Source organism: Tinamus guttatus, unplaced genomic scaffold (genome assembly GCF_059628265.1).
Source record: "Tinamus guttatus ecotype Peru unplaced genomic scaffold, ASM5962826v1 Tinamus_guttatus_pri_ptg000208l, whole genome shotgun sequence".
NCBI lineage: Eukaryota > Metazoa > Chordata > Aves > Tinamiformes > Tinamidae > Tinamus > Tinamus guttatus.
Window position 1 is genome coordinate 831,156 of NW_028288742.1, and position 15,129 is coordinate 846,284.

The window sequence follows — 15,129 nt, forward strand, 5'->3', positions numbered from 1 at the left end:
TTTACAGAACTTTGCTTCTTTCTGCAACTGAGCTGTTTGTAGAGGCACATTATTTAACACCAAATGAAACTGGCCCAAATGAAAGTATCTCATTTCTGTTTGTGCTGATGTGTTCACCTACATGGTGATATATTAACTCTAGAGTACAACTTTCCAAGATTTTTTGAAGTGACAGCTAACAAAAAGAATTTAAAGGCGTAAAATCAGCAAAAATTGAAGTATGGTCAATTAACTACTACTGTATGGTTTTACACAACCCCCGACTTTTCTTAAAAGCAGTATTTAATACTAATATGTGCATTGGTTTAATCCTATGTACACAACTGCTGACTCTCACTCGATAAATGTCTAAATTGGGAAGATAGATAAACAAACTTCAGATTTCAGGAAAAGTCAGTCCTTGATTTTTACCATACTCACAATACAGAAAATTTCTTAGTTAGATACTAGTATATTTAGAAGCAAGTGCTATGTTGAAAGAAATCCAAATTACTTAGAAATCCATTTGTCTGGGAGGCTGTAGGGATTATAATGAATTTGATTAGACCAATCCCCATTCCTCAAAACTTTCTGATACTCTTATGAGATGAATGCATTACCAGTCATGTAACTCTAATCTATTTTAAGGATAGTTAGAAAACTTGGAGAAAGAGTGATACTCAAACTATGTGCTAAGAACTAGTAAAAGTCTGAATGACTGGCCATTCATTTAAAGGGAATGATTTATACGGACAAATGTTTGCTTGTTCCTTCAATAGGGGAGATTTCCCATCCGTTTATAAGTCAATAATAACTGCTCGTGGAATGCCATTTTGCAGCTTGAATCTTGGTCCTGCCTCTGGGTTCATTCCAGCCAGGATAGAAAGTAGGGAAGGTCCTAGAACTGAAAATCTGATGCATGCTCTTACATTCTAAAGAGGAACTTTAAACGTAACATGGTAGCAGAAACTGTGTTCAGTGTCAGAAGTGACAAATTTGAAAGTCTTAAGTAATGCAATATAGAGAATATAGTTTAGACTTTTTTTTATATAAGTGTGCTTTTCCTAAAAACAAAAAATCCCCCAAACCAAACCCCTTTTTTTGCTGTTTTTAAGTCTTTTTTTTTTTCTACAAGTATGAAATAGGGCTACGTCCTTCATTCTTCATTGCCATACTAACCAGTAGAATAGTCTTTCTAATTCACATTGCTCATGGCAGTCTTATTTGATGCTGATTTATTAAGTTTGTGATTAAAGCAGTTTGGGATTTTTGTTGGTTGTAAACTTTTGGCATAATGTGAATACCAGTCCCTTTCAAAAACAGCTTTGAGTTGCTTAATGATGCTTGTGCTGTTCCCCACGTCTGCTTGGTTGATAACAAGGCCAGCTCCAGCATTCTGCGTAAAAGCATTTCCTACCCAATCAAAATTACCTACAAAGAAATGCAGGAATGTAAAATGAGTTTGAACATTTTTTTTTTTTTAGAAAATCAATCAAACAATAACAACAACAAAAACTTGATTTGCCAAAGGCAATACAGCATAATAAAGTATAATTCTCCCCCAAACCTACTTAGAGATCTACTAGACATATACGGAAATCAGTTTTTGATATTGACAGGAAAAGAGAATAATCTCTCATCATGTACCAGAGTGCTGTGCAGATGGTTTGTGCAAATTTAGCAACTCTCATCCATCACAAGCCAAAACAGAGCCTTTGATTTGTTAAAAACTATATTGTTCTTCCTTTTGTATATACTATACTATACTATGTTATTACTCTATATACATTCCTCACCAGCCTTTTCAGTGCCAAGGATAAAAATATTCCTGGCTGTATAAATGACTTAACATACATGGGATGGATAGTGGTTGCTCTGTAATGCAAAGCCATATCAAGAGATCCTATACAGGTTACCAGCTGACAGACACTCTTTCAATAAAAGAAAGCAGATTCTATTGTTATTTTATTCTAGTTACTACCCCTTGGCTGCGTGAAGTCTTAAGGTAATGAATGAGCATTTCAAATCCTGGCAATAGCAAGGTAAGAAAGGATAACTGGATTAATGAAAAAACATACAAAACAAATATATCAGTTATAGCTGCAATAAAATAAAAATAAATAGATATTTGAGTTTTATTGTACAATGCATTATTTTTCTCCAGATACTGGATAATAGAGGTTATCTTCTAAAACAGAATGTCTGGACATACATGCTTGAAGGAATGTGGGAACTGCACACCCCTTCCTTTGAGAGCCATGTTCAGTTACTGCAAAGGGAAATGTAAGAATTCTGAAATTGTCAAGAACTGTAAATCACGTTCTGATCATAAGGAACGTTTCTTCATATACTTTCAAGGAAAAGATGCATCAGGTCTTTAACCGTGTGCATTTGTATTCCTAGCACCCAGCCTCATTTTTTTCTTTATTTAAAAACAAACAAAAAACACATTACACAGCATTACTGTGGAATGTATGCCAAGATGCAATTATCTGTATGACATGAGAGGCACAAAGGAGGAAAGGAGAAGGGAAGGAATAAAAGCAACTTGGGTAAGAATGCATGCTGTGTAGACACTTCAAGTTACTGACATTGGATCTGGGCATTGAAAAGCTTTTTAAATGAAGTAAAATGAGGACAGTGTGACTCATAAAACATTTGAGAGAAGACCTGAGAGGATTAAGATTTACTACTGAAAGTGAGAAAAAAAAAAAAAAAGATTTGGATAGGTAAAGAAACTAGGGTGCCAAAATACTAAAGAGAATGGAGAAATGGCTTTTGTGAAACAAAAGTGATTAAAAGAATGAAAGGGAATTTTTAGGATTCGGTAGTACTCCACAGAGTATCTTAGGTGACAGAAAACTTTTAATGATATCTCTATGGCTTCTGCAAGTCATAGCTATGATCTTGTGATGACAGTTTTAAAGGGTGGATACTACATCCTGGTCCACATATTTAATTCAAGGCATGGTCTAAGAAACGGGGATATACTGAAGAACCCATTAAGGTGAGCTTCTAAGGGGAGCTCTCATACATCTCTAGTCCCTTTGTGATTCTCCATTATTTATCCAGGTGACCAGAAACATTTCTGGGTTGCAGTCACCCTAGCTCCCGTTATGACCATGGGCTATAAGCTCTACAAAAACTCAGGAGGAGCAGGCAGGCAACTAAAGCAAGAGTTGCAGCTCTTAGAATGCGTTTTTTCTTTAGACGTTATAGAATCTCTCCTGAATTATATTTTATTTCTGTAATAGTTTTCTGGTCCTGGAGCAGAACTCAAGCAGTCTTTTTTTTTTTTTTTTTTAATTTAGCTGTTATTCATGAGCACTGATCGATAAAGAACCTTTGTTAGCTGTTGCACACAAATGTATTATTTAAATATATCTTTAACCCACAATGAATTTTTTTCTTATCTATTAGAAATGCACCTAATGTTAATAAAGGGTACCTGAAATATATCATTACTGTATACAGTGAATAAGATGACTCAGAGAGGAGGAAGACGACAGCCATTTTTCTAATATGTATCTTGATGACCACTTCTTTCATAAGGATGTGGAAAATGGAGAATAGTCCACCTTCATTCAGGTGATGGACATTATGTTGATCACCCAGTTTATTCGGTCATCCTGTGTTTGTGTTTTCACTCTGCTTCTAAATACGGAAAACATGATGCTGCTTTTGGGGAAATTGATTCATAGGAGGAAGCAGGGCATAACTTATCTTAACAATTTTTTTTAATGATAAATTTCATCTTCCCTTAAAACCTTAGTCTTCATCCAGGTTCTTAAAGATGTGAGTTGAGTCCACGATTTTTAATATAACAAATATATCAGTTGCAGATTTCTCACTTACAAATGAATATTATTTTGGACTTTTGGCTACAAATAAACTAGAACTTCTTGAAATGTAGTTACTTACCAATGTATGCAGCTCCATCAGTCACCATATATTTGTTACGATTTAATTTGGGGAGGGAAGCATTCTTCTGTTCTTTAAGAAAGCAAGCACTTTCTTCTTCAAGGTCAAAGAATTTCTGCCATAAAACAGATAGGAAATAAGGTGTTTTTTTTTTTTTTTCTCTCTCTGTCTTGCTACTCCTGACAGAACAGCCTGGCTTTGTAGGTGAGCATTCATTTGACTAAAACAGTGTATATTGAAATTTCATACTAAATTCTCAAATTCTGTGATTTTTAGTCTGCCTTGGCATTCTGAAATGCTTTGGCTACAGCAGACTAAAAGCAATATAGTGCTTTATAATAAAGGCTGTGAAATGAACAAAATATCCATTGTGTTCTGCGAGGTAAGAGCCAGAAGTGTATTTAGCTCGTGTCCTCATTCATCAAGGGCCACTGGGCTTTGAAGTAATGCTCTGCATCCTGTTCGCCAAGCTTGCCAACAAGCCAAATTAATACCCTTATCTTACACACTGCCTAGTTTACAATGGGAAACTTGCCCATCTCTGCAACTTTTCAAGATTAAATCTGATTGACAGAGATCAAACTTGCTTGATAAGAGAAAAATACATCAGCTTTACCCTAAAGGGTAAAACTTGATAGATTTTATAGAAGAGCTACAAGTATTTCTAATTTAGCTTAGTGCCAGGCAGAAAATGAAGTTTCCATTACAAGCCTAAGTATTATTTGTTTCATTAGGGAAAGTGATAGTTACATACCCCCAAAATAACATGAGGATGAAGAAGAAATTAAACATTTAGTGTGGAACTTGGAAACTTTATCGTAGAGGTGATGATGTGTGTAGCTTCCCCAGGAAAAAAATTCTAAGACATAGATATCATTAATGAAGGTAATTGGCTGTAAAACCCAGCTAGTCAAAAGTTGAAAAACAAACAAAAAGTACCCCCTGTCTCCCAAATTTTAATATACTGTTCACAGCTTGAACCAGTGATACCTTCAACACAACCTTGGCATAATCCTTTTAGGTACAGAAATGCCTTTCAGAATAGCCATTCAAAACTCAATTCTAGGTTGTTACTGAGTACCAGAAAGTCCAGTGTTAGGTTGTATCCCACTGGTTTTTAGTGATCATTTCAGAACTGCACATAAATAGCGAGGGCGTATGGAGAGCTGTGTGTCAGTGGTAGTACTATTCATTCAAACCATCTCCTCTTATTTTACTGATTTTTTTCTCCTGAGATTTTACTCATCTCACTCATTACAGTTAGTTGGTTTTCCTTGAAGAACACTGTAGATACTGTACAGACTTATCTCAGATTAGTACCTAATTAATACAGACAAAAGGTACTGCAGGCCAAAGGCTTTTGATTAACCTAGTGCTTTATGCTTTGGACTGTAAGTTAGAATTACTATATTTCCCCTTGGAAAATACATAGGATGAGTATTCTGTTGCCAGAGACTGCACCAGTACCGCTTGCAAGAGCTTTATGTAAAATGCCAAGACCAGTTCAGGCTCAATGTCCACTCAGTCCTGCTGCTCTCTGCTTACAGTGATGCCGGTGCTGAACAGAATGGCTTCTGTTCTGGGCTTGCTATTTTTTTCCCCAAGGTTGATGAAACAGATTTTTGTTTTAAGGGTGAAACAGGACTTTAATGCACTAGGAATTAACAATTAGAAGTGTATTTCTGTGGAAAAGCAGAAGTCTTTTCTTTCTTTTTTTTTTTTTGCATATTTCAACTTTAAACCAATACCTAGTTGTTCATTGTTGAAAATAAGTAGAAGTTCAGGGATTTTTTTTCTTCCACTTAGTGATCTACAGCACATAATAGCCTGCCAGGTTAACTAGCTGTAACATTACCCTATTCATGGTCACAACCACCTGGATCTTAATAAGAAGCTCAGTGGACAATTCAGTGCCCAAATGTAGTCATGTAGTACAGTTGTAATAAGTTCATCATGATCTGCTCCAGCAGTCTCTGACTTTCATATGTTACTGTATGCCTACTTACCCATGTACATGGCATTTTTAAACTTCCACAGTTTAATTTCTGTGTTCAGTTCAAAAGCTAGCAGAATTCCAAGAATGGTTTTGGCTTTTTTTTTAAAATTAAAAACAGAAATCATTAAAAACTCAGACTTTTTAATAGAATGATTGCTTTACAAGGGCATTAGTAAAGACTGTCCTCTTCTTCAGATGAGATCTATATTGTATATTGAGCTCTAACTATATAACTAAACTGGATAAACATGGAAAAAACATATCTGTAGTTAAACATTTTAAACATCACTAGCAACCAATTTCAGTATTACTTAAAAGAGAAATGGAAAAAGCCATCTTACAGCCACAAAGGAGAGCTTACCAGCTAGTTGGCGTGAATTTTCATAAACTATCAAACCTTCAAGCTTCCTGCCTGAGGAACAGTTGTGCAAACACGTACCCACAAAGCACGTATGTACTTAGCAACCCAGAGATGGATCTGAATAGTTCTGTACAATCTTCAGTGTTTGATTAAAAAGGTAAAAAGGCTCATGGCTTTCTCTGCACAACAGAGCAAGAAAGAACAGAGCAGCCATAGGGTGTCCTTCAAGGGCACCGCATTGACTCTCGGTCATTTGGAGGCTGAAGTCACCCACTGTGCCAATAATACTAATGTCTGAAGGGAGTACTCTAAGGATGGTGAATGGGAAGAGTGCTTAGTAGCAGGCAACGATTTCCATGATTTAGCAAAAGATTATGTATCTTGCTGCAAAAATGGTCCAAAAGATAAATACCAAGTTAAAGTTGTTACACTGAGATAAATACACTGAGATGTTTGTATAACCTAGTAAGCAGGTAAAGAGCAGTGGCTACACCTACCCAGTATGCAGAACATCCTGCTGATGCACAGCACCGAGCTAAGTGAGCTGCACTGTAAATTAAAACTACTAAAATCTGGGGTGCACTAAATACTAGCCAGGTAAAGAGAGGTGGCTTGAAAAATATAGTGTATTCTCCAGCTGTAGCAGACAAGTGCTTAACTCCTTGACAATTCAGGAAGGTGGGAAAACTATCTGCCCACATACAGAATACACAGATGTAGTTTAGATGAGTAAGTGAGCTATCATAGGGCCCTGAGTAGCACATACTAGTGTTTTTACAACACATTCCTTTCAAAGAAGTATTGTGTTACTCTACTGGCAATATTGTATCTCTTGCTGAGCTTTCATCCTTTCTAATTTTATATATTTATTTTAGGACTGTAGAGCATTAAATTATTGCTCTAAAGCAAGAATGTCTCACAGTTAATTCATTACACTTTGCTTACTTGTAGAACATGTTTGTTTTGGTGTATCTGGTGTGAGAAACAGTGAAAGGTTCCTACAGCAGGACACACCTGTATAACCCCAAAATTCAGTTTCAGATTCAGTTGGTGCCTCAAGAATGTCATGTGCTGCAGTACTTGTGTCTGGGACATTCCCCTTATTCCTGGTTCCCAGTTTTCTAAAGTTAGCTTGATTCTATTTTGTGCTTTCTATGGGCTCTTTAAGAGTATATTACTTTCTCTAGTCAGTACTAAGCAACAGAGTAGGCCTTGTTTTAATTCACATTTTGGAGTTTGACTGTACATTCTTGCTCACAGGTAATACATATTTACAGAGACAAACATGCACAGCTTGGGGAATACTAAAGTTCATACATGCATGCTGAGGAGTTCTTCGTTTTGAATTTACCCCTTACAATTTAGGCCTTAATTTCATACTGACTTGTAGTTCAGCAAAGGACAGAGCTCACTGGATAAGCTACAAGGCTGGTATGCAGTTCTCTACTTGATGCTTAGCCATGGACTTAGAGCATTTATTTAGTTTCCCATAAAAGGTTTTTTCCTCTTAAGCACTTCCCAATGGTCTTTTTTTGCAGAGTACTTACACTGAATTCATGTTCTCAAAGGACAGTTTCAGTTGAATCCAATAATTATGAATCCTCAATGCTTATTTAAAGTGGACTCCACAATCCATAGTGAGATGCTAAGGAATGTCTAATTAAGGAGTAATCTCTTTCTAACTGGCTTCAGTGCTGTTAATTGCTTCTTGTTGCCAGAAATATTTATGGCAAAAGAGGAAAAAAATGCTTCTAGAAAGAAATGCACTAAAATTAAACTATCTGGAAATCATGTGTTGCAGCCCCCCGCCTTTCTGATCTCTACAACCAAGTCAGAAGTGAGAGAAATGGGGGTTGGCTACAGGTTTTCATCATGAGACTGCCAGGCATAACTAGTTTGCAGGGCCCTGGTATCTAGTTAGGCAATAGGAAAGCTTCCATTGGCCTGGCCAGAGACCTTTGGGGGAGTGGAGACACCCATCCAACAGAAGCAGCTGGACAGTCTTCTCCCAGACTGACAGTGTGTCCCATATCCCATACTGCCTTTGGCAAAACAGCTGCAGCAAGCCATGGGCACCCCTGGAAACCATGTGCCAGAGTGCTCTTTCCAAGAAAAGAAACAATCCCCAAAAAAGGTTTTCACAGGGAACAAAGCCTAAATGAAAGAAAAAGTTATTAAATACTTGTTGTAGGGCTGAGATGTTGTATGGCTATGCCCAGGAAAGTGGAAGATGGGGAAGTACCATTTCTGTCACAGAAGCATTAAGGTAGGAGGACAACTTAAACTGAATTGCGACCATTCAATGTCTCAGTTTAAGCATAATCTTAGTGAAAAATTTCTAACTTAGGTTCCTCTTAAAATTTAAACTTTCTTGTGTATTAAAACATACAACACATGACTCACTTGACTGTATTTTCTCTACAGTGTTTAGTTGGATTTCATGTTTTCTCATATCCAAAGCAGAACCAAAGGAAAGCATGAATCCTTAAGGTTGGAAGGGACCTCTAGAGGTCATCTAGTCCAATCCCCTGCACACGCAGGGTCACCTAGAGCATGTGGCACAGGACTGCGTCCAAGCGGGTTTTGAAGATCTCCAGAGAAGGAGACTCCACAACCTCTCTGGGCAGCCTGTTCCAGTGCTCTGGCACCCTCACTGTTAAGAAATTCTTCCTTAAGTTCCTGTGGAACTTTTGGTGCTTCAGTTTGTTCCATTTAATTTTTCTACCTTGTTAACTGTTGTAGTTCCCTTCCCCATCTCACCTCAAAAAAAAAAAAAAAAATTACCCATTGATCCTAGCTATAACCAGGAAAGCAAATGGAATGCAAATTAGAAAAAAACAATACTTATCTGTCATATTTTGTGAAGTAAATGAGTATTGTGATGAAGTCTGTGCCATGCTTTCATAAACAGTAACCAGCACACTCTGAGCCTTAAGAAGATGTTATAAACAAATCAATCTTAACACTAGCATTATTTAATGCACTAATGTACCCAGTATGCAAAACTTCCAGCTGCTTCACAGCACAGAGGTGAGATACATTATAAATTAAAACTGTATTAAAATCTGGAATGAGCTATTTTTTCCTAGAAATTCTTATCTTTGCATTTGTAACTGAAGATACTCTAGCCACAGTATTTATGTAGAAGAGAAAAACTTGCTATTTTTTTTTAATTATCAATTTTTAAAAGTCAAAATAACAAGCAGATTTAGCAACTTAGTACAATTTTCTCAAAAAAAAAAAAGAAAAAAACTGGTGCAAGACGATTGCGAGTTCCAGCATCCCTCAATTTCCTAAGAATATATCAATTTAAAATAGCACTTACCAGACACTCTGTTTTCTAATGCAAGCATGTGCGTATATGGCATTTCTCACTTTTTTGTATTACATGTAAAATATGGTTACATAATACTTGTTCATAATTCTGAAGGTAATGTTAATTCTTCCGTTATATTTTTCTTGTACTTTGTACTTTATTAGAGGAAAAGAAGATACTTATGGATACTTAAGGTTTACATGAATCCAAACTAAAAAGCATTTCGTTGCTGTCACATTTACTCTTAGCAGTTGATTTAAACCAGACATGAGCCTGGTTCACACTCCTGGCTCTGCCATGAAGGACCAGGTCTGGTTCTACATGAGCAGCAGCACAGGCTGCCTCCTGGCATCATTTTTCTTTCCTCTTTGTTTCTATGTCTGCTACTACTAGGATTAAATTTAGTCCACTATATTACATATGTTATTTATTGAAATGTAAACGTTTCCACACTAAAATAGAAATCTTTTCGGTTGTTGAGGGGTTTTCTTGATTTTTTTTGGAGGGGGGTGAATCTTGGATTTCAGAAACATTATGGATTATACTTACAACTTTCAAACTACAGCTGGGAACTTCAGTGCAAATAGCTTTGAGAGACGAAACAAAATTAAATGTAAGGGGATCTGTGTCTCTTGAGAAACTTATGAGAAGACGTACTTTAATACTTCGCAAAACTAAAGCTTCTCGTATCTTCCCATCTAAATATGGCCAGTATCTGTGGAGAAAGAATACAGTACATTGAAAGATCTTAAAAAATAAGTGAGTTTTTATCCAGACAAACTTGGATATCGCAGAGAAAACCATAAAAAAATCTGAACAGTGTTTTCCAGCAGCTTAAGGATTGTGGTTCTCCCTTGAAGGGGATCTGCCCGATGCGATTTGCTGGCATCCTTCACGTCATTCTGCCTGCACCAAAGCCGTGGAGGCAATGGAGATGGCTGCGCACATCTGCTTCTGTAGGAGGGAGGGCTGCCTACAGACGTGCACAAAATACAAAATCTCCGCACAAAACCCTTGTCTCCCTCTGGCCATCAATGTTACTCCTCTGTCAATGCCTTCAGGTAGAGCTCCTAGGGGTCAAAGAAACAGGAAGAGCTACAGCTATAGGGGGCTCCTTACCCGGCCCAGTTGGGGGGACAAGAAGCACTTTCTAGTAGCTACACAAGGGAAGGAAGGGGCACAGAATCCCCCCCTACCCTCACTTTTCCTCTGCACTGGCAAACTCCGTACTCGAGCGGGAGGAAGGAGAACTGCTCCCTGCTGGGTGTCCACACTGCTTAGCGGGGACAGGAGATGGGCTGTGCAAGGAGGAGGCTGCCTTTCTTCCTAGAGAGAAACTGCCATTGAGGCAGCTTCCTGCAGCTTCCACGGCGCTCTTCTCACAGCCACTATTTAGGGGTTTTTAGTTCCCAAACTGTGGGTGGGAGCAGGTGCATTCTTGACAGCATAAAGAAAAAATGACAAGGGTGGATAAGATGAAACTCTGAGGTTCCTACAAAACTATGATTCTATCAGTGTGATATAAGCTGTATGAAATAAACTCATTTAAAAAACTCCCGTGGAAATAAAGTATCTTAATGCTTCATGGCATCCAAATAGGTTAATGAAAGGTTTAAAGATAAATTTTGTTTTATTTTTTTTGAACAAATTTCAATAAAAGCCATTTCTCCATCTTTATTAATAAAATCTGGAAAAAAGTACATAAGAACCAGATTTTTAGTTTTGCTTAATAGTGTTTACTTTAGAGCACATAGATGCAATGATCAGCTGTACTAGATGCTCAAGAACAGCAGGGACCACTTACCTAGCCTTCTGAGCTGATGGGCTTTCTTTTACACTGTGGCTCTGGCTTTGGGTCAGGAGCACTTTTTAAAAATGTGGTCCATACATACACCATGAGTAACAAAAATATGGCTTTGTTTTTAGCAACCTTCAGTTAACCAAAAAGGGGTACAAAGTGCAAGCTGCAGAATTTAAATTTTCATGTATATATATTTCAGCTAAATGATGACATCTCCTACATTGTATATTAGAACTCCACATGTTATTTATCTTTTAAACCCATACACACTCACTCTCTCTCACACCAAGTATTTGTATGGTATTCATTTGTATGGTATTTGTATTCACAGAATGCCAAAAGCTTTAGTATCAAGGCACTGAATACATCAGTGTAAGAAAGAGGATTCTTATACAGGCAGGTTCTTGTATTCCTCAGTTCCAGTCATTTGCAGATGGCCAGATTAGAGAAGTTCTGATCTCCTTCGATAGACAGATCCAAACCTTAGGACCCAAAACTGGAAATGTCTTCTTAGGTCCCAATTCTGCTCCCATTTAAGTCAATGGCAGAACTCTCACTGATTTCAATAAGAGCAGAATTGGGCCCCAAGAAATTTGGTCCACAGTAGTGAATAATCTCCTGTGGGTTCATTTTGTTCAGTAAGCCTTATCAGCAATAAGAAAACATGCTTGTTCTGGACATGGACACTCACCTTTTAGCATTTGTGTCAATGACGATAGGCAAGTAGTCCATGACAGCTATGTACACAAACTGCTTTGCATCATCAATAACATTGTATATAGCTTCAATATCCAGGACTCTGTCCTTTGGGCAGAAGAGTTTAGGTGAATTCTGTGAAGGCAAAAATTCAAATACTGCAAATAAAATATGTGGAAATTTTTTTTTTTCTTCCCCAATGCCCCCCATTTTGGCAAGCAATATTAGATATTTTAGTAGAGACTGTTAAGTGATACCTTTAACTGTCCTGCTAGAAAATAAAAAGTTGCAAATGAGAGTAATTTGCTCAATTTTCCTTTGAGAGCTTTTCATTTAGATATAAGTGTAAGTAAAATGCAGAGAGCACAAACTTGAAACATCCTATGCTATCAAATCAACTGTATTTGAAAAGTTATGGATCAGAGAATTTTTGTTCCAAAGTGTCACAGTACCGGCTACTATTAAATGGAGAAAAATTAATGTTCTTAAACAGTGAAGCTGATCTATCACTTGCAATCAAGAACCAAGTTTTTGTAAGTTTTTATTATGCCACCTGCTAAATGTCGCTGCTGCAAGGAGATGCTGTAGATTCTCAAGAAAATTATCTTTAGAACTTACCTTTATATATAAACATCAACACACCACCTATTGAGTTGGTAAGCGAGAAGCTCAGATCTCAGTTTTCTGCTCTGCATTTAGGAATTTTCAACAGGTCATTCCCTTGCTTGCCAGCAAGGCAAAGTCTGAGAAGCTAAGAGAAGCCATGGGAAGCCACCCCTGCACCTAGAAGGGAACCCAAGGACCTTTTGCTCTTCCTCTCAGATTGGCAAAGGGAAAGAGCCTGCTACCTGCAGGCTGCTCAAAGGCAACATCCAACCTGGAGCAGTGGTTGTTAAAGGCAACTTATAGAGTTGGGGCCAGGGGCCAGGTAGAGCAGGGGCCAGTCGCTCTACCAACCCACTGCCTCCCTATTGCTGTTTGATCTCGCCTTTACTATCTGTTTACTCTATATCTGACGTCCAGTTTAGTATGTTTTCTTCAGGGAGAGATTTTCTTTCTTTTTTTTTCTTTCTTTTCTCCCCCCAGTACAGTGCTTATCACAATGGTGCCTTAACCACTGACTGGTGTTCTTAGGATTTACTTTTACTGCAAGCAAATACGGTCAGAAAGTAGTAAGATTTGAAGACCACGATTTGAGATCCATTCCTGCGCACTGGAAAAAGACCCCAAACCCTCTTGTGTTTATTAGACAGTCTGGAAGATGTGTTGCTGCTAAGCAACTATATAGCTATGATTCCCAACTATACTAACAACAACAACAAGACGACTTTATGTGTGGATTTTCTATACAGGAAGATTGAAAGTGAAATATATTTCCAAACAATGAGTTTGGACTCAAGAAACAAAGTGTAAAATGATTATGTTAAACATAATTTATGTCTATTATCTGAATGACTTTTAAGAGGATACTGCACTGTGATCTTATTTGCATACACTTTCTTAATATTTTCTTGGATAGAAGTTTTAAGCTATACAAAGAACAGCCACAAAATGAAACAGTTACACATTTTCTTTTGCAGTTGAGTTTATACTAAGGACCAGAGCACCAAAGAGATTTAGAAGATACTTAGAAATGAACATTTCTGGTAAGATTTGCTCTCTTAACGCTTGTGTTCGGGCACTCCACTCGTCAGCTTGCGGAACAGCAGACCCCTCAGCTCACTGAACACTTCGGGACATGATCGGTTTCAGTGTTTAATATTTGCCATCCTGACCAAATTCTCATCTGATACTCGTCTTCCAGAGGCAAGGCTGCCAACGTGGCCCTTTCGGTAGCTCCCAATGCCGCTGCTCGGCACGGCTGGGGTGCAGGTGCAGCCGGGCCCAGGCAGCTGCCCATGCTGGCCCCTCCAGCAGGGCGCTCGGGGCAGCCACTGCTGCTCCCTGGGCTGCAGGGGACGTTCTTCTGGACTTCCTGCTGGTTCAGAACGGCGACGTTCACACTCTGCTTCTCCACACCAGGCCGGCACAGTGCTGAGAGAGCCCTTCCGACGGGCACGCTGGCAAACAGCTGCTGAATTTCAGGGAATTTGATAGCAGGTGAGAAATCTACTGTACAGCCTGTTTGCAGGCAGGAAGAACTGATTATAAAGATTGAAATTCCTTAATTTTTTTCTCCCTCACTCATATCTTTTGAGATGAAAAATAATAAAAATAATACTCTTTTCCTGATCCTCATCTTTTTAGTAGAGGGAAAGAACAGCACAGAGACTGGTGCTATGTTGAAATGCGGCATAAGGAAGAAATCAAATATGTTTCCCAACAGTGTAATGTAAGTCACTCTCACCTATGGATTCAGACATCTCTTACCATATAGACAAGGCTTCCACTGATTTCAGAAACAGAGACTGCTGCTGACACACAGTAAATGCCGATGCACAAACTCCTTGCTTTACAGGCTGTGCAAATTCATGCTTGTGAGATCCTGGTGAGTTCTTGCATAATATATATATTGGGAGCTAACTGAGTTCGAGAGGTCTGCACCAATTCAGTGCTAGGTCCCTGCCTGCAGAGAGAGCAGGTTTTCTTTTCTCTTGCACCACAACAACATCAAAACAAGTAGAGGTGCTTTAGTTTCATCCAAGCCCATTTCCCAAGCTTAAAATTCATATAGTTAATCTATAAAAGTTGCATTCTTTCTTTTTTTCCTGATGATAGCCTAGTATTAAAGTGTCTCTGACTAAAAGTTCAGGGACCTCCCACAGTTAGACTTAGCTGATCTGAGATTCCGAGTACCAGTAACTCCTTCCTGTTTTCCAAAGCGGAATTTCAAGACAAGAGGCCTTTCGCCCAGTGCAGAAAAGAAGAAAAGAAATCAGAGAGAAGTGAACACTGAGAACACTGCAGAAGAGCAGTTTTGTAGAGACCTTCTTTACTCTTCTTATGAAGCCTTCACTGCTGGTGCTCTGAAGGAAGGGCTTTCAGCAGGACTTCTCCATTTCTTACCAGATGCTTTGAAGAGGTAGGAGTTTGCATGCTGCTTTTAAGAAGGGCAGCTA

The 15,129-nt window shown here is 38.2% G+C and overlaps 1 protein-coding gene across 1 annotated transcript in view; it reads right to left on the minus strand.

The window, feature by feature from the left end:
• Window positions 1-371: 371 nt before the first annotated feature.
• PLD5 (phospholipase D family member 5) overlaps window positions 372-15,129 on the minus strand; it is a 170,967-nt gene continuing 156,209 nt past the window's right edge. The window contains exons 7-10 of the mRNA XM_088524166.1: window positions 12,066-12,205; window positions 10,123-10,288; window positions 3,901-4,015; window positions 372-1,410 (exon numbers count right to left, since the gene is read on the minus strand). Coding sequence (XP_088380292.1) covers window positions 1,175-1,410; window positions 3,901-4,015; window positions 10,123-10,288; window positions 12,066-12,205 — 657 coding nt within the window. The 3' untranslated portion in view covers window positions 372-1,174. The remainder of the gene's footprint in view (window positions 1,411-3,900; window positions 4,016-10,122; window positions 10,289-12,065; window positions 12,206-15,129) is intronic.